Source organism: Sitodiplosis mosellana, unplaced genomic scaffold, assembly GCF_009176505.1.
Source record: "Sitodiplosis mosellana isolate CC-2019 unplaced genomic scaffold, AAFC_SMos_1.0 Smas_scaffold_6197, whole genome shotgun sequence".
NCBI classification, from domain to species: Eukaryota; Metazoa; Arthropoda; class Insecta; order Diptera; family Cecidomyiidae; genus Sitodiplosis; species Sitodiplosis mosellana.
The window spans coordinates 6,594,023-6,610,806 of record NW_022601438.1 but is presented as its reverse complement, the minus strand read 5'-3'; the positions used below and the strand labels follow the sequence as shown (position 1 = coordinate 6,610,806).

General features: G+C 38.4%; 1 protein-coding gene across 8 annotated transcripts; it reads left to right on the top strand.

Moving 5' to 3' along the window:
* Nucleotides 1-868: 868 nt before the first annotated feature.
* On the top strand, nt 869-16,573 carry LOC129577436 (polycomb group protein Psc-like). 8 transcript variants are annotated; one of them, XM_055464430.1, is made up of 10 exons: nt 869-922; nt 8,553-10,338; nt 10,409-10,552; nt 11,137-11,227; nt 11,317-11,520; nt 11,628-11,910; nt 11,996-12,270; nt 12,340-12,662; nt 12,736-13,929; nt 13,992-16,573. In XM_055464430.1, exons 2-10 carry the CDS (start codon nt 10,290-10,292, stop codon nt 15,536-15,538), a joined length of 4,110 nt encoding a protein of 1,369 aa, XP_055320405.1. In that variant the 5' UTR covers nt 869-922; nt 8,553-10,289; the 3' UTR covers nt 15,539-16,573. The 8 variants fall into 8 exon arrangements, with proteins under 8 accessions (XP_055320405.1, XP_055320399.1, XP_055320406.1 ...); XM_055464424.1 differs by having other exon boundaries at nt 873-922; nt 12,337-12,662; XM_055464431.1 differs by having other exon boundaries at nt 877-989.
* The last annotated feature ends 211 nt before the right edge of the window (nt 16,574-16,784 follow it).

Here is a 16,784-nt window from a genome sequence, read left to right as displayed (position 1 = left end):
GTCTGTAGGTTTTTATTCGGTGGCGCGCTTCATTACAATGGCAACAACACCAGCGGGCAAACAAAACATCAAAATTCACACATATACACAGGCAGACAGATACTCTCACACACACACACACAGGGAGAGAGAGAAAGAAAGACTGAGCGCACAATAATGTGCGTTAGCACTGTGTGTGCTTACCGTGTTTCTCGATTGTATGTCATAATTTGATGGCAACAAGCCGACGATGAACGTTCCGCTTGTGTTAGCCCACATTTCGTTTATTCGTTTGACTGAAATGCGAAGCGATACTCGAAATTCGGCGCATGGAAAGCCGGTCTTGATCCGAAAATACTGTATTTTCTTGTGAAATGGGCAAAGAAAATCTACTGTTGGTCGTCGGAAAAACCCGTAAATTTAAATGATTTTTTGCTATTCATATTTCTGAATCATTAAAAAAATTGAAGAAGAAATTTCGGTAAAAAAAAAAACTTCTTCATTCAATTTTATCAATATCTCATGTAATTTCCATTTATTCCTGCTGTGTATTCCCATTCACGCGTCTCGCCTGCGTATTTTCGGAATTATCTGTCTGTTGGCTGGAGCAGTCACATCGAAACGACTCAATTGCAAATCGCAACTAAAGTACTGAAATATGATGAAGAGTGAAAAAGAGAGATAGGCGCCCGTGTCCCAAAAAAAATGTATAATGACTAGCAACGATGGTAACACACTACACACGACCAATACAAAAACAATGAAGACGGTGACTGAATGTGGTTGAGTGTGTTTGTATATGTGCACGTGCATGTGTATGAAATGTGTTGCGCTAGTGTGCGTGATTTTGGGACAAACATCCAACACACGAATTCAATTCAACATCGAATGGCGAACAGTTCAAAGTAAGCCTTTGTTGACGTTACATCGTCGTTACTGTCTCGTACGTACCCATTTCTCTCTGTTTTTTTTTTTCTACTGTTGGTTGGTCGGTTGAGAGGAGACATTTGGTGTGTGTATACATGTATATATATATATTCTACATCATACACACATATAGGTCTCTCTATTATTACGCGCATATTACCATAGATATATGTTAGTGCATAGTAATCAACAAATTCGCATATCATATTTTGCTCGGCACTTCTTTTTTTTTTTGTTTTATAATCGACTCCATCATCATTAGCATCCGAGTAAAAGCGTTTTAGCCAATATTTGTTACTATCAACAGTTTTCGACGAAAACCATATTTATTACCCGTGATGTAGTTTATTGTAAATTGACGAAAAAACATATCGATGAGAAATGCGAAAAATGTTGTTTGTTCGTTTAGCCATTTTTTTCAGTGTGGTGGTGTGCGTGCGTGTGTTTGTATGAGTGTTTGTAAGTGCGCTTTTCCGTTTATGGCCAACAAATCTACAAAATGAATGAGTGTATGTGTGTGTGTGTGTTTGTGGAAAAGGACACAAATTTCCTTGGTTAATTTTTCTTTTCTGATATATTTTCTCTCTCACCGTGCTGTGGTGGTTTCGTTTCTGAACGAGATTTTTATTCAGCCATTCAATAGTTTTGGTTTTATTCAATCGGTGAACAAAAAAATTAAGTGTTCTCATTTTCTTCTTATTCGTTTTTTGTGTGTTTGATCTGGTCGCTCGCGCGGTTTCATTTGTTGTTGTGCTGTTCGTTGTGTCGACTGTGTGTATACTCCTTCTTTCACTATGTTTTTTTCTCACTCGCTCTCGTTATTTTTCTTTCTACTCGTTCAAAGCACGGCAACAGCATTGCTCGTATTCGATTGAGGTGCAAAGGTAGTAGTAGCCATTCGCCGTATGCCATTCATCTATGGATTCGGAAAGATTTTTCATGTTGGCTTTTGTTTCCATGGCAAATAAATTTGACATCAGTTCCCGTGTCGGTTCGCGTCTACTTTTTTTTCCCTCATTATAATTCATCGTTAGCCGAATATTGTAGGCGGTTTAATGGTGGTCCAGTTTATTTTCAAAATAACAACCTCAATTTTTTGATCACACTACCTCAAACCCCAAAATTTCTCGATCAATAACAATGTAAGGGCAGCGCTTTAATTGATCCATCTGTTTTGCCGAACGTCGTGATCATCTGCATGTGTAATGTTTTCATTTTTGGCAAGTCAATGCAATTTTTCCTTCTGCGATTGCATAATAAATTGATGCGTTGAATGCGTTTTAAGTAAAACTATTTTATTTTCAAGCGTCGACACACAACAATTTAATAAGAATGAAATAATGTATGAGAGCTGTTTGGCCGAATCGTGAATGTGTGTATGGTTGGTTCTGTATTTTGGAGAAATAAGTGCATATTAAATAGAATTTGATCGGTTGCAATCGATGAACGTGATGGATTGCCTGTGAATATTGAATCGGCTCGTTGGATTAACGTGATTTGAATATATGTGCAAATCAAAATTGAAAAGTTAGGTTTTTTCTCTTCTTCTCAGCAGCGAAACATGCTTTCAGCGAAATGTCGACAATAGAAGAGAGAAAGAAAAATTGCAGCAGTATATAAATTTGGTGCGAATGTGAATGGCAAAAGAAAATCAGTGCGAAAGAAAAAATAAAGCACAACATTCGCAAAACAACAACAAAATTTGTGGGCAAGAATGATGGAGCGAGAAGCAGAAATGGAAGAAAATGTTTTTTTTTCCTCTTCAACTAATAATAAATAAGGAAGAGAGATAGATGTGTCAGTGTATATTCATCGATGTTCGTACGTGCGTGTGCACGAGTGTGTGTGTGTGTGTATTTGAATGTGTTTTCAATGTGGAATAATGTTACAAGCGCGAGCGAAAGAAAAAAAATCGTCGCCAGTGTAAAAACACACAGTCGGCAAGCGTAACATAGTGAAAAAAAAGAGAAAGAGAGAGAGAGAGAGAGAGACGAAAAAGGAGGAAAAAATGAAAGGAAAATAAACACACACACCAGAAACAAATGAAGAGAAAAATTAACAACAACTAATATACGAACATCATTGTGTTATATACTGTGACTATGAAGATTATGTTGATTTATAATGCATACTGACAAGTAAACAGACATCAGGCCGAAGCCCCGCCGCCTCTTCATGTCTCCATCGAGTTCATTTACGGAGATAGAGAGAGTGGACACACAGGCAGAAGAAGGGCCAAAGGATGTTTGAAATCAGCCAACCTTTTTTTGCGAGTGAAGAGATAAAGAGATGAAAGAGAACAAGCTGATGAAAAGCCATTGCCATTCGATGTATCCTTGTGATGTGCAATATGGAATATCAAACGATGGTTGCAACGCATGAATCAGGTCAAGGAGTTTTATCAATATCGAAATCACAATGGTTTCGGGGTGAAAAATTGCACTCATGCCACTCACTCATTTGCTATTCATCAAAATGATGAGAAAAAGAATTGATGTGCTGAAAAGAAATTGCGTCCTTATGGGCCATTAATAAGCTTCCTTGTTGTGATCAGGCCAGTAATAAGCTTCCTCGTCTCGTACATTTTGGTAAAGCCGACAACACACGGAGGATGAAGTGAACTTTTCAGTAGTGGCAGCCTGCATGTGTTTGTCTATATATCGAAATTGATTTGGATATGTGTGTATATACATGCAGTATACACGGTAAACCTCTCTTCGTCGTTCACAGATGTGTATAGGCAATGTATTCCGTGCATTTGGCGTGTGTGAGAGATGAGTGCGTACAGTAACTACTGTATGTACAAGCAAAGCAAGCAACCAACTAACAGAGAGTTACAACAGCGAGAAAAGAAACACACAAAAAACAACAACAACAACAACAACAGCAGCAATACATAGAGTGAGCGAGAAGAGACAACGACTCAAATGCTCGATCGAACGAAGAAATGAAAGAAAAAAATGAAACGAGATGGCAATATAGTGAAACGCCATATTATAATTCTCCTGTGTGTGCCCGATTTATTTGACAGAGTGAAAAGCAACATGAAACGACACAATTTGTTATTTTTTTACTGTCGTTGTTTTAATTTTTGTTCAATATACACACAAATCCGTGGAGGAAATAATTAAATTTTATTTGCATTGAATTATTGGAATGAGTTGAAGCTTTAAATCAACGTGTAGCTCTCCCATATTTAATAAACAGTTTTTTTTATCAGTTAAAAAAAGGTGAATTTTGTGTTGCCTTACAGCAAAAAAAAATATCGAAAACGTATCATGTTTTAGTGAGAGTGTTGAATGACATACAATTTGCTAGGTGGATTTTGATTCGTTCGTTCGCGTTTCTCAGAAGAAAAAGAAGAAGAAATAAAGTGTGTGCAGTTGCAATGAATGCCGTTGCTTCGTCAGATTTTCATGTGAATAATTGATAGTGTGCTTCGTTCATTGTGGTGCATGCAAATCAAAAAATGCTGTACAACGGTTGTAGCCAGTAGCGTTGCGCTCAACAATCGCATAAACAAATGGGCTGTGTACAAGCACAAGTACACACAATCATGACACCAAATCGCAAAAATTGCTAATTGAAATACCAGAAATGATGGAGAAAAAAATTTAATCAACGATCGATCTCGCCATCCACTTTCAAGAAATAAAACGAAGAAGAAGAAAAAGAAAACCTGAAATGAGCAGAATTTATGTTTTAATCAGCACTGGATCATGATGACCAATAATCACATGAATAACAACGCACGATGAAAATATGCGCGCTACGCGATTACTCCCTCCGAATAAATTCATATTGATTCCACAAAATGAAATGCAAATCCTTGTCGCCAATTTAGAAAGTGACATCCAAAAATATGCTTTGATATCACCATTTATTTGTTTTGGCCGTTTTCAATGGGTTTTCTCTGTGTGTGTGTGTATGTGTGTGTGTGTGTGTGTGTGTCTGAATCGTGTGCTTTGTTGTTGTTTGTGTGACGTTCGACTACGACAGCAACAATGATCACTCTTGATTCTTGCTTGAGTGGTGGATGAAACAAAATTCGTTTTTGATGGATATCCACCAATTGAATAATTGTACAAAAAGAGTACTACAGTGTACCTGTGTGTGAGTGTTGTTGGCAACAGAGACGACAACAATAGCGACGACGAGTTTAATGTTCGGTTTGAAAACAAGAATTGATAAAAAAAACAAGTGAGCAAATAGAGAAAATCGTCAAAAGACAGAAGCTATGCACGGCGAAATCAACTAACCATTAATAACATTTTTTTTTTCTTTATTTTTCCGTTTATTCGTGTACATGTGAACCAAAGCGCCAAAGTAAATAGACGCAATAGATCGAATGTGAAGGAAAAAGTAACGAAAAAGAGCAATGGTGACAGTAAAACACCCAAAACAAGAAGCTCCAACAGCGATAAAGAACATACGGCTACTGCACAAAATAAACTATCGTAGACAAATGTTGTTGTTGTTGTTGGTGCTGAGCAAATTTTTGTATAGTTGTCGTTGCCATTCGCGCACACAAATCATGTCAAATAAAATAGAGAGAGAAAAAAAAGTGAAAAATAAACACACTGTGTCCCAAGTAGCAAAACATTTGCCGTCGATGTCCAAACGTGAATCTAAAGCGAATAAGAACAAAACAGAGAAAAAAATACCGCCTGAAAACAAGCAGCCCGAAAGCGTTTTGCCTTTGTGCATTTTTAAGCCGATTTCCTTGATATTTTCTGTTGATTGGTTGGTTTACATTCGCGCTTAAAGCATGTCGAATTCAACCGTATGTGAAGAGCCAACAACACTCACTCACACATACACACGCACGCTTGCACATATATACACATTGGTCTCGGCCCCAATGTCTCTCTGTCTCGTCCAATACACACATTTCTCGATCTCCCTCTATATCTGTCTCGTGTACTCAAGCGGCTAGAAAAGACTGTAGCTCATAATTTATCTGTATTCTCTTTTTCATATTCATATACCCATTTCCATAAAAATAAAATGCGTACATGACAGTATTCCGAATTGATCATCGTCAATACTGTGTGACAGCGGAACACAATAAACCGAACCCAATATGTTAACCATACACATAAAATGCGCATACATTCTGTCTCTTTCTGGCTCTCTTCCATCAAAACAACACCGTCAAACACGGCGAAGAATACAAAACAGCCACAACAGACAAAAAAAAAGTGAAACAAAATAGAAGCGCCGAAGAAGCGAAAACCCAGCGACAAAAAGAAGGAATTAAACAAATATCATGGTTATAGTCGTAGCACACCAGCATATAATATACAATACATTGGACAGGCAGCGCAATATTATTATATAATATGTATTACTTTTGGATCATTTGGTTTTCTGTTGTTAATTTTTCGTTTCTCCCTTGATGAACGTTGGTCTCGATTTGTGTCTCTCAGTGTGCCTTTTTTTCGGCTGCTTGTTAGGTTGACTCTGTCATTTTTTGGGCGGCCAAAATTGTCTTCATCTTCTTCGTGTTTTTTATTCACTTCGGATCGAGCGCTCTCTCCCTCTTGTTCGCTTTTTTTCTATCCTATTTCTTGCTCTTGTCAGCAGCGCTTTTTCGCGTGCAGTTTCAACGAAAACGTGTGAATATGCACGATTTTGTCGCCTCGTTTTCGGTTTCAACGTGAGATGAAGACAACAAAAAGCCCAAAATATTCGTTTTGATTTTTCGATTTTGCATTGAATTTAATTTCAGTGAACGGAATTTTGATGATTGAATTGATTTCTTATGCCATAGCACGTTTGCTCACTCGCGCTCGCACCCAGAATTCATACATTTAAAATACATGTGCCAATTTCTCGGTATTTGCCTAAGCATTTTGGCTAACGTATATATTCAACTTCAATTTGTTCCACTTTGTGTGTGCATTAACATTCAACGCCCCGATCGATATCGATAAATCGCGTGATGCTGATCGCACACACACACACACACTTGAGTGAATATATAGATGAAGTGACAAAATCGATTTGCACATCACATTTTAAAAGAATAGAAAAAGCCGAAGATGAAATAATGTATTGCTCAATGATTGCCATTTCAATGGTGCGGCTGTCGGTTATACCGATGAAAAAAAGGCAAGTAACACACACACACACACACCGAAATGGAAAAGAGTCAGTATGAAGCTACCGCTCATCGTTGTCGTCGGATACCATGGTGATGGTTGTGAACTGGGAAACCTTCATTGGACACGTCACAGCAACAATCCATTGATTAATGTGATGGAAGCAAAAAAGAGACGCCATCCCTTAGTTCGACCACTCTGAGAACGATCTCTCTCTCTCTATTCATTGATTCTTCAAGGTTTTAAATATTCAAGCTCTCATATGCATAATGAAATCGCGCTGCTACATGCCAAAATTTCAAGCGCACACAATGTGTCGTTGTACCGTATTGAAGTCGTAGAGATATTTTAATTCGTTGAACGAAAGAAAGCCAGAATAAAAAGAGAATAACATCACATATGCTCTTTGATTCGTCGTATATTTTCTTTCGAAATTCAGTTTGATTGCTCTTCAGTTGCGTCGTTTTGAAATAATTCATTTAATATGATGTTTTTTTTTCATTCTTATTCTCTCTCTCTCGCTTGCTCACTCGCTGGCTCGTGGTTGTTGTTGTTATATTTCTTTATTCTATTGAATTTGTTCATAGTGGGCATTTACGATATGTGTATGAATTGTTTTTTCTATCTGTTCGCTTTGGTTTGTGTGGCAAGAGACCAGAATGGTGCAAGAGTGGAAAAGAGACCGCGAGATCGTGTATGTGTGTGTGTGTGTGTGTGTGGAAAAAGGAACTAAAAACGCTATCCGAAAATGAAAAATGGTATTATATGGCAAACACACACGGCACTCACTGCGGTGGTAGTTGCTATTGTTATTGTTATGGTTGTTGTTGGTCTATTCTTTCTTTTATTTCGTCATCATTGGACGTCTACGCATTCATACCGTCGTTGGTACCGTCGAAATCTCTTATTTTTTTTCTTCATCATCATTGTTAGTTTTTTTTTTCACATTTCTTCTGTCGATTCTTTTGGCACACCACAGCTCGCCGTTTTTTCTCTTTCTTACTCTCAATCGCTTTTTTTCGTCGAGTTGCTTCTCTTCATTCCTTTTCACACAATACATAATTTGGAATTGAATGTGCGAATGAACGGAAAAGAACGGGTTTAAAGTCGGAAAACGCCTCAATCATTTCACCATTACAGTATACTTGGCGATCGTTCTTTCACTCGTAAAAACACTTTTTGTTCTTCATTTTTCGTTGGCTTTAAATCAAACATTCGGCGCGCGAGACCTTTCTACTCTTGAAATGCCATTGAAAGCGCGCTTGGTTTGAACCATTTAACGAAGACATCACACACATAGAATACACGAAGAAAAGAACACACTAATGCTATTTATTTGATGGTTGATTGTTTAAAAGCACGATTGATTGGGGAAATATGCTCGTTATGAGGAAGCCACTTCTTTTTTATACAATTTTACATGTAGTTAATGTTGTCGAATTATCTCTCTTGCTCCCTCTCGGCTGCAAACAACAACAACAACAACAAAAAACCACAACAAACTAATTCAATTCTTGTCTCTTTTTGTCTCCACCATTGCAGGCGACGAACCAAAAGAGCAAAAAACCAGAAATCAACAAGATAACAAAATCAGCGGCAAAGTGAAACTGTTGAAAGGAGCTTCGAAGCGAACAGAAACCGCAGAAATACAAGACACAGCAACAAAATATTTAAAAAAAAAAGCAACAACATTACGTTAAAAGACAGGAGAATACATTTAAAGAAAAAAAAGAGTAAAGAGTGAAACGACAGAAAGAAAGGCGAAGAAAAAAAAATCATCATCATCATCATCAGCATCGGGAGCAATAATAGTAATATTAAATGTGGAAAAAAGCAACAATAACAACATTTTCGGTACATCGGTAGACATTTTTCAGCGATATTCGTGTCACATACTTAGCAGAGAGACAGAGAGCGAGTAGAGGCTTTTTCTTTCAAAGTACGAAAAGAATCGCGCCGCTTTACGAGAAAGAAAAAACCGAAATAATATACCCAAGCACATATACACTCATGTGAGAAACATAAAAAAAACTCTCTCGCATCAGCAGCAGTAGACGACAACGACAACGACATAAGACGACACATTCAGAGCGTGCGGATTACTGTCATTGTATGGGTGTAATATGTAATTTACTGAAGCAAACACAACCGATCGCTACTCGAAACATCACACACACAAACACGCACGCATACATATTCAACTCTCTTTTTTGCTCGCTCGCTCCCGCAGGCAACGAGACAAGCATACGAGAGAACACACATACGCATACATACGCGTTACTCGCTCACTTACTTCGCCAAACCATAAATGTCTACATATTGGGTTTACACACAAGGGCAACTATGTTTTATATAAAGGTTGGCAGTGGCAGTGGCAGCAGCAGCAGGAGCAGCAACTCCACCACCACCACCACTGAAGACTTCATCTATACAAAACCATCGACGGATCCGTCACATTGATATAGTTGTGCATCGTGAAACGAGAAAGAAAGAAACAACACACACTCATACGCAAACGACAAACGACAAGAGTATATATACGATATATACGATATTCGAGAGAAAGAGAAAAAAAATTCATTTTTTGCCGTGTTTTGTTCAAATATTCAGTGATGTGATGTGTTTTAAGAAGTTTTTTTTGTTTTATTTTTTCGGTTCGTTTTCGTTTTTCGGGTTACAATACTTTTTTTTCCTTTCGTTGATTCGACCGTTGACTGATTGAGAACCACAATATTTAAATTTTATTCGACCTAAATCACGAAAATTGTGCTCGAAAGGAATAACGCAGAGAGTGAGTGAAAAAAAACAACAAATCTTGACAAATTTTATGTGTGAATTTCAAACCAATCAAATTAATTGTCAGTGAAGATAAAATCAAACTGTGTTCACGTGCACTCTCTCGGCCACCCCAAATAAGAAAAAAAAAAAACAATTCCAAATCGAATGAATAATAACACGGCAAATTTATGAGAGGAAAAATAAACAAACACTGATCACAACAGTGAAGACAATTTATTCTCGTAGTGGGACTAAAAACATACACACACAAAAACACTGATCTTTGACTTTGTTCGCAAATGAAATGTTTTCTTTTCGCTGCTGCTAAATAAATGAACTATTATGTGTAATTTGGTGTTGGTTACGGCCAGTTGTTAAGCTGGATCATCAAACGATCGACAAAACAAACGAGAGAAAAAAAAGATAACAAAGTGGCACACAGTAAATCAATCGATTAATAATTTAAATTAGTTCATTTAATAAGAAGATAATCAAAGTGGAATGGCCACCAGCACAACAACGAGCACCACCACTGCGGTGACGACTAGAGGTAAGTGGCCGATAAAATGAATCCAAGAACACCAAATTGAGTTTTAATTTCTGTTTTTTTTCCCTCGCAGACATGGTACAATCCAGATTGTATTTATCGATGCCAAGAATACCACCAAAAGTCTATCTGGAAACAGTTAATCCGCACATAACATGTAATTTATGTAAAGGCTATCTGATTGATGCAACGACAATTGTGGAATGTTTACATTCATGTAAGTGAAAAAGATCAAACCCAGTCTCAAATTGTGTTGTTCGTCGACCCAAATTTCAATTCCAACGAAGAAAAAGAAATTGGGGTGGATTATCGTGTACGGTTGTGCCATTGAGTTTCTTTTTTGTTTTCATTGAACGCAAATGAACAAAAAACATCACACGGCGAACCGGCTGCAAAGGGAAAAAAATCGATAAAGTGCACATGATACCGTTCGCAAAGAGTTAAATAGAACAAACACACTTTGAAAATGATATTTGATTTTTCAATCCAAGTGCATTCGTTATGTTTTATTTAGGCAATGCATAACGATGATATAGTTTGCGCACATAAATGTGACACGATACTTGATATTACTCAAACAGAGACGATTGCCACACAAATGTAACCGAACTCATGGTAGCAATTTTTCATTTGGTCAATGTTCTTTTCTTTGACCTGATTTGCTTCGTTTCTCCTTTAATCCATTACAATTATGACTACCATTTGTCACTTGGTTTAATTGAACTCGTGTAACACTATTGACTCGCTTTTTTTCACATTCGATTTTTCATCACAATCACTTTTCTTCACTCACAATTGCAGTTTGTCACAGTTGCATCATGATGCATTTAAGACACGAAACTTATTGTCCGAGCTGTGAAATGTTGATCAACAAAGTCAAAGTAAATATTAAGTAAGTCACCATTGTTCGCTTTAAATCTCATCTTTTCTATTCGGATTCGGATATTCATTGAAATTTCTTTCCAATCATTTCTTATTCAGACCTGATGCAACGTTACAAGCGATTGTCTATAAACTGGTGCCTGGACTATATGAGAAGGAGCTACTGAGGCGACGTGCATTCTATAAAATTAGAACGAAAGAAGCATTAGAAGCAACACCTGAACAGCGTGGTGACGATACGGAACATTTGATATTCGGACCCAACGAAAGCATATCACTGATGCTCGAGTATTCGGACAATGAGTAGGTTTTTTTGAATGGATAACAGTGGTTTCCTTTGAAATAAATGCGGTCTGCGCAATGGAAAAAGCATGCTAATGAATTTTGTCTTCATTCTTATCGAAACGTAGCTCGGCGCCACAGAATAGTGACGACGAAAACAGTAATTCCAGTCATGAAATCAACTCAAGCGATCACTGTGATCAGGATGATTTCGAAGTGCAGCTGAGAAAACCAAAATACTTGCAGTGCCCGGCGATATTCACCATTTCAAATTTGAAAAAGTTTCTTTTGCATAAATTTAGCATCAATCCAAATAAATTTTGCGTGGAGATTATGTACAAAGTGAAACCGCTTTTATTACCTGACCATTATACACTGATGGACGTTGCATATATATTTACATGGAAAAGGGTAAGCGTTTCGTTTGCAAACGCGAATGAACTAGACTTTTCAATTTTCTTTTGGAATGAACTGAATATTGTATTTCGTTTTACAGGATGCACCAATGAAATTCCTTTACTGTGTGCGAGCAGCTCATTCGCCGGTTGCAAATATTGAACAGAGCGCTGTGATGTATGATTTACCACCAAATCATTTCCAAACCAATTCGCAATTAGTTTGTGCATCCGATTCAACGGATCATGAGCAAGATCAATCGTCTGATGCGGACAGTGAGGCGCGATCAGAGCGCACAAAAGAACCAGAAACCAATGGATCAACCAGTCGACAGTCTCAGCATGGACCAATCAATTCCACTTCGGATGAACCAAGGTAAGAAAAATGGAATTGAAAATCATGTGAATTTGTGCAGTTTTCTTAATGGCATGAACATTTCAGTAGTACTCCTTCATCATCGACCACATCGACAACAATAAAAACAATGTCGAGTGCAACGGTGACCAGCACAGTAGCTAGTACTTCTTCTTCAAAATCGAGCAGTCAGCACACATCACAGGTGAATGGTGGCGAGAATCAGAAGAAAGAATCGACGACGGCAACAAAAGAGCCGACAGTATCGAGCCCGACCACATCAGGTCGCATGGACATCACACTTAGAATTAAATCAGAACCAACCAGTCCCTCACCCGAAAAACCGCAATCGGATAGAAGAAGTAATGGCGCCAGCCCAAAACCAAACACATCCAAATCAAAGACCACAAACGGTATGTGTTTACTTTCGAGGTAAAAATTATGGGCAAACTTTGTTTGATCAAGATTGTGTTGCTTGTATTTCAGATGCAAAACCAAGTAGTCCATCGCGAACGAATCAGGATCTGAAAGATTCAAAGGAAAAAGTGAAAACGAAATCGATAATGTTGGATAGTTCAGCCACAAAATCGGGTGACACCACATCAAATCGTTCAGAGTCAAAGACGGTAACGTTTTCCGATCGGCCGTCATCGTCGTCATCGTCGGTACGGCCGAGCGTCGAATCGAAGCCCACGTCGAGTAGCGAACGACCAAAAGGTCGATTATTCTTCAACAAAGAGGAAAAGGCAAAGAGCTTATCACCACCAATATCAGCCGAAAATGAGTATGATTTCGATCAGCATCTGTTGAAAGAGGAGTTTTCCACGAAAAAAGACTTTTTTGAAAAGATTCACCTGAAGCCACGCACCGATTCGCCTTTAGTACAATTGCCAAAGATGCCAAAAACCGAACAAAAATCCGATACCGCACTCCCAACCACAAATTTATCCAAAGACAAAGACACCAATAAAATATCCGTGACGACGACGACGGCGACAACGACGGTGACGGCGACGGCGACGGTGACGGCGACAGCAACGAGTGTTGCAGCAGCGACAACAACAGCCACCTCCGCCAACACAAGTGCGTCGTCAGTGCGGCCGTCCGTGTCATCGTCGTCAATAAATTTTAGTGCCGCATTCGCTGCTGCCATTGTCGCCGTCGACGACAAGCAAGCTAAGAAGCCGGAAAATAAAACATCAAAACGAAAAAGTAGGGAACCAGTTAAGAATGTAGCTAAAGTTAAGTGTGCATCGCCGAATGAACGATCGATCGACACGAAATGGGATCCAAGTAAATCATCGGTGTTACCATCATCACTCGTTTCAACTGTCACACCCTCGAATGCGACGAGCAGCAGCACCAGCAGCAGCACCAGCAGCAGCACCAGCAGCAGTAGTGGCTCAAGTAACAGTGTCGCCGATCGCATTCGAAGGCTTCAAGATCCTGCGGCAATGGCTCAACTCTTAGGTCAATTAGCTCAAACCAATAAAAATCACCTAAAGTCAATTAAAAGTAGTGCATCGAGTTCAACGACCAAACCTAATCAACAAGCCTCATCCTCGACATCGACTCAACCAAATTCGTCGTCGTCGTCGTCATCATTGTCATCATCATTATCGAAACCAGTATTCAAAACCCCAATAACAAGCAGCTCCAAAGAATCGTCTACGTCGATAGGTAAGCGTCGTTGAAATCGCCGGTATCTCATAGAAAAGTAATTGTTTTTGTGTGCTTTGTAGGTCTCAAACCAATCACATCCGAATCGGAAACATCGATTATCATTAACAATGTTCCACGGCCGACGCAAGCAGACACTCCACGACCGTCGATGTCGTCATTTAAACCGAATCTCGCCGGCGGTCAACCGCCTCCATTCTTTTTCAAACCACCATTGAACCGAAGTTTCGGCAGCGAAACAGAAATTCAAGAAATTCGCAATGACGATGCCAGTAAATTGGTATATGGGCCAACAATGAGCTTACCAAAACCATTCGAATCGATTCCGAACTTGACCGCACCCGGCCTATTGGCACTGCAACATCTCATGTTTACCGATCAGTTATCACAGTTACAAATGAGCCAAATGGGTCAAATTAGCCCAATTGATTTCCAGCGTTTAAATATGTATAACAAAACAAACAAGTCGAAAAAGCAGCTCGATCCAAAACGGCCTAGCGCATCCGGCGGAAGCAGTAGTGGTGGTAGTTTGGAAACGAAGGCAAATTCATTGCAAAAAACATTTCATCCGACATCGCGTTCCATTATCGCTGCCGATGCACAATGTGATAGTAAAGCAAAGCAGCAAAATGTGCCGCATGGTTTTCGGCTACCGCCATCTACGCAAATCTTTGCGACCAATGAAGAAAACGAACAATCGTTCAGCCGATCGTTGTACAATAAGAATAGCAACGTGAAAAATTCCATTGAAATCGTTAAGTTGCCGGATGAATCGGGTAATGAATTGAACTCCAAGTTTCCATCCGTGGCACCAGCGTTGTCTTCGTCATCAACGTCACCATCGCCGTCTTCATCGTCCGGTGATAAATCGTGGCAATCCAATAAGAATGCCAACAATCAAACAAAACACGTAGCAAATCAGCAAAATAATCAAATTGATTCAACATCGACGATTGCACAGCTGGCAACCACATCATCAAATTTTCAAGATTCATCGTTTCAAGCGAAATTCATTGATTCGTTGAAAACACCACCACAACCGAAGCCGCCGCAATTAAATCGAGCCACTTTCAATGTGGACGACGCGAGCCGAAATCAAGAAACGCAAAAGCGTAAACTACAGCAGCAGCAGCAGCAACAAATCGACGATATTTGGCCAGTTGCCAAGTCACGGAAACTACAACCAACGGTTTCACAGCAACAACCGTCGCTAACAACTCAACGACCTGTTCCCGGTCTTCTCATTCCAAAAGATGATCGCAAAGTGACAGTGTCAAACAGCAACAGCAGCAGTAGCGGCGGTGGAAACGGTAGTGGCAGCAGTACTCAAGCACAACTGTCATCGAGCAGCACAAATCCATTGGTAAACAACAAGAGTGCACCCGACCGTAAATCACCAACGGTCCCATCGAATGCCGCTCTTACGTTGGCCGCAAAACTACAGCAAGTGGCCAATGAAAGTGCAACATCAAAATATCAGCCACTTCAAACGTCAACCACACCAATGTGGGCAAATCATTGTACGATCGAACATAAAGCCTCACACAAATCGATGGCGGAAACGCTATCGATGGTCGAGAAAAAGAATTCCAGTACATATGTCGATTAATCCGAACGCAAATGACACGAATCTGAACATAGAAAAAAAAAACGTTTTTTACAGCTTCGATTGGAAATTATGCACGTGTGCAACGATATTTGAATCATCGCAGTGGAAAAAATGCATTTGAAAACAACAAAAAAACAGTCCAAAATCAATTGTTCCTATTGAAAAAAAAGAAGAAAAAATTAAATAAGAAAACAAAATTGTGGCTGCGACGCGAAAATACACAGACATTGTGTAAAGAAGCCAATATCGAAACAAGCGGCAAACACATCTAAATTAAATGAATCAAAAACAAAAATCCGAACAGAAGAAAAGGAAAATTTTGTATTTAAAAAAAGAAATGAAAGGTGAAAGAGAAAGAACATTCGTTCATTTTTACGGAACAGCGATCCATTAAGTTATTTAGTTAAGTAATTTATTAAATGAATTTTCTTTTTGAAGCAAAAACAAAAAGATAACAAGAGAAAAGAAAGTAAATGTATTATGATCGCGAATACACACACACACACACTGGAACAGGAAAAGAAAAAAAATTTATCCGCAATGTCCACACGAGCATTTTTGTTTTATTATGAATGATGATGATTTTTTTTCTTTTATTGTTTGTTTTACATAGAAATATATATTCTTCTCTCTTCGTGTGTATGTATCTCTTCATCTCTCTTTCTAATTAGATTTTTTGTGTGTTTGAATTATTATTTTTTTTCGCACATAATTTGAAAGATGTATGTATATAGTCGATTGAGCCCGTGAAGAGTGTGTGTGTGGCTAATAAAATGGACGGAAATAGGTTTGACACTTTAAAAGGAGACAGAGAACAAAAATTTCTTATTCCACAAATTGATGATTTTTTTTTTCGTTTTTTATTTTGGGACAAAAAATCAGGAAGAAAATTTATGATGTATACATTGTTTTCAATTTTAATTTTTAATTTTTAAATTTCAACTTGACTGATCAATGGCAAAAGATAGAATGGGAAAGTAATTCATATTATTGTACTATTTGCAAGGATATTAAATTATAAGTTGAATTATCCAATTGACCAATTGTTTAGTGAATCAAATGAAAGTTACGCAAGTTTACGAACACATAGAAAAACAATAACAGCAGAAAAAAATAAAGAAGAAAAAACTAAATTGAATGAGAAAAAAAAACAAATCTGAACTCTGTTCAACATCCGAGAATGTTGTTGCCCTGCCTGATATGTGTGTGTGTGTGATCGGGAGAGTATCTCTTTCACTTTGGCTTT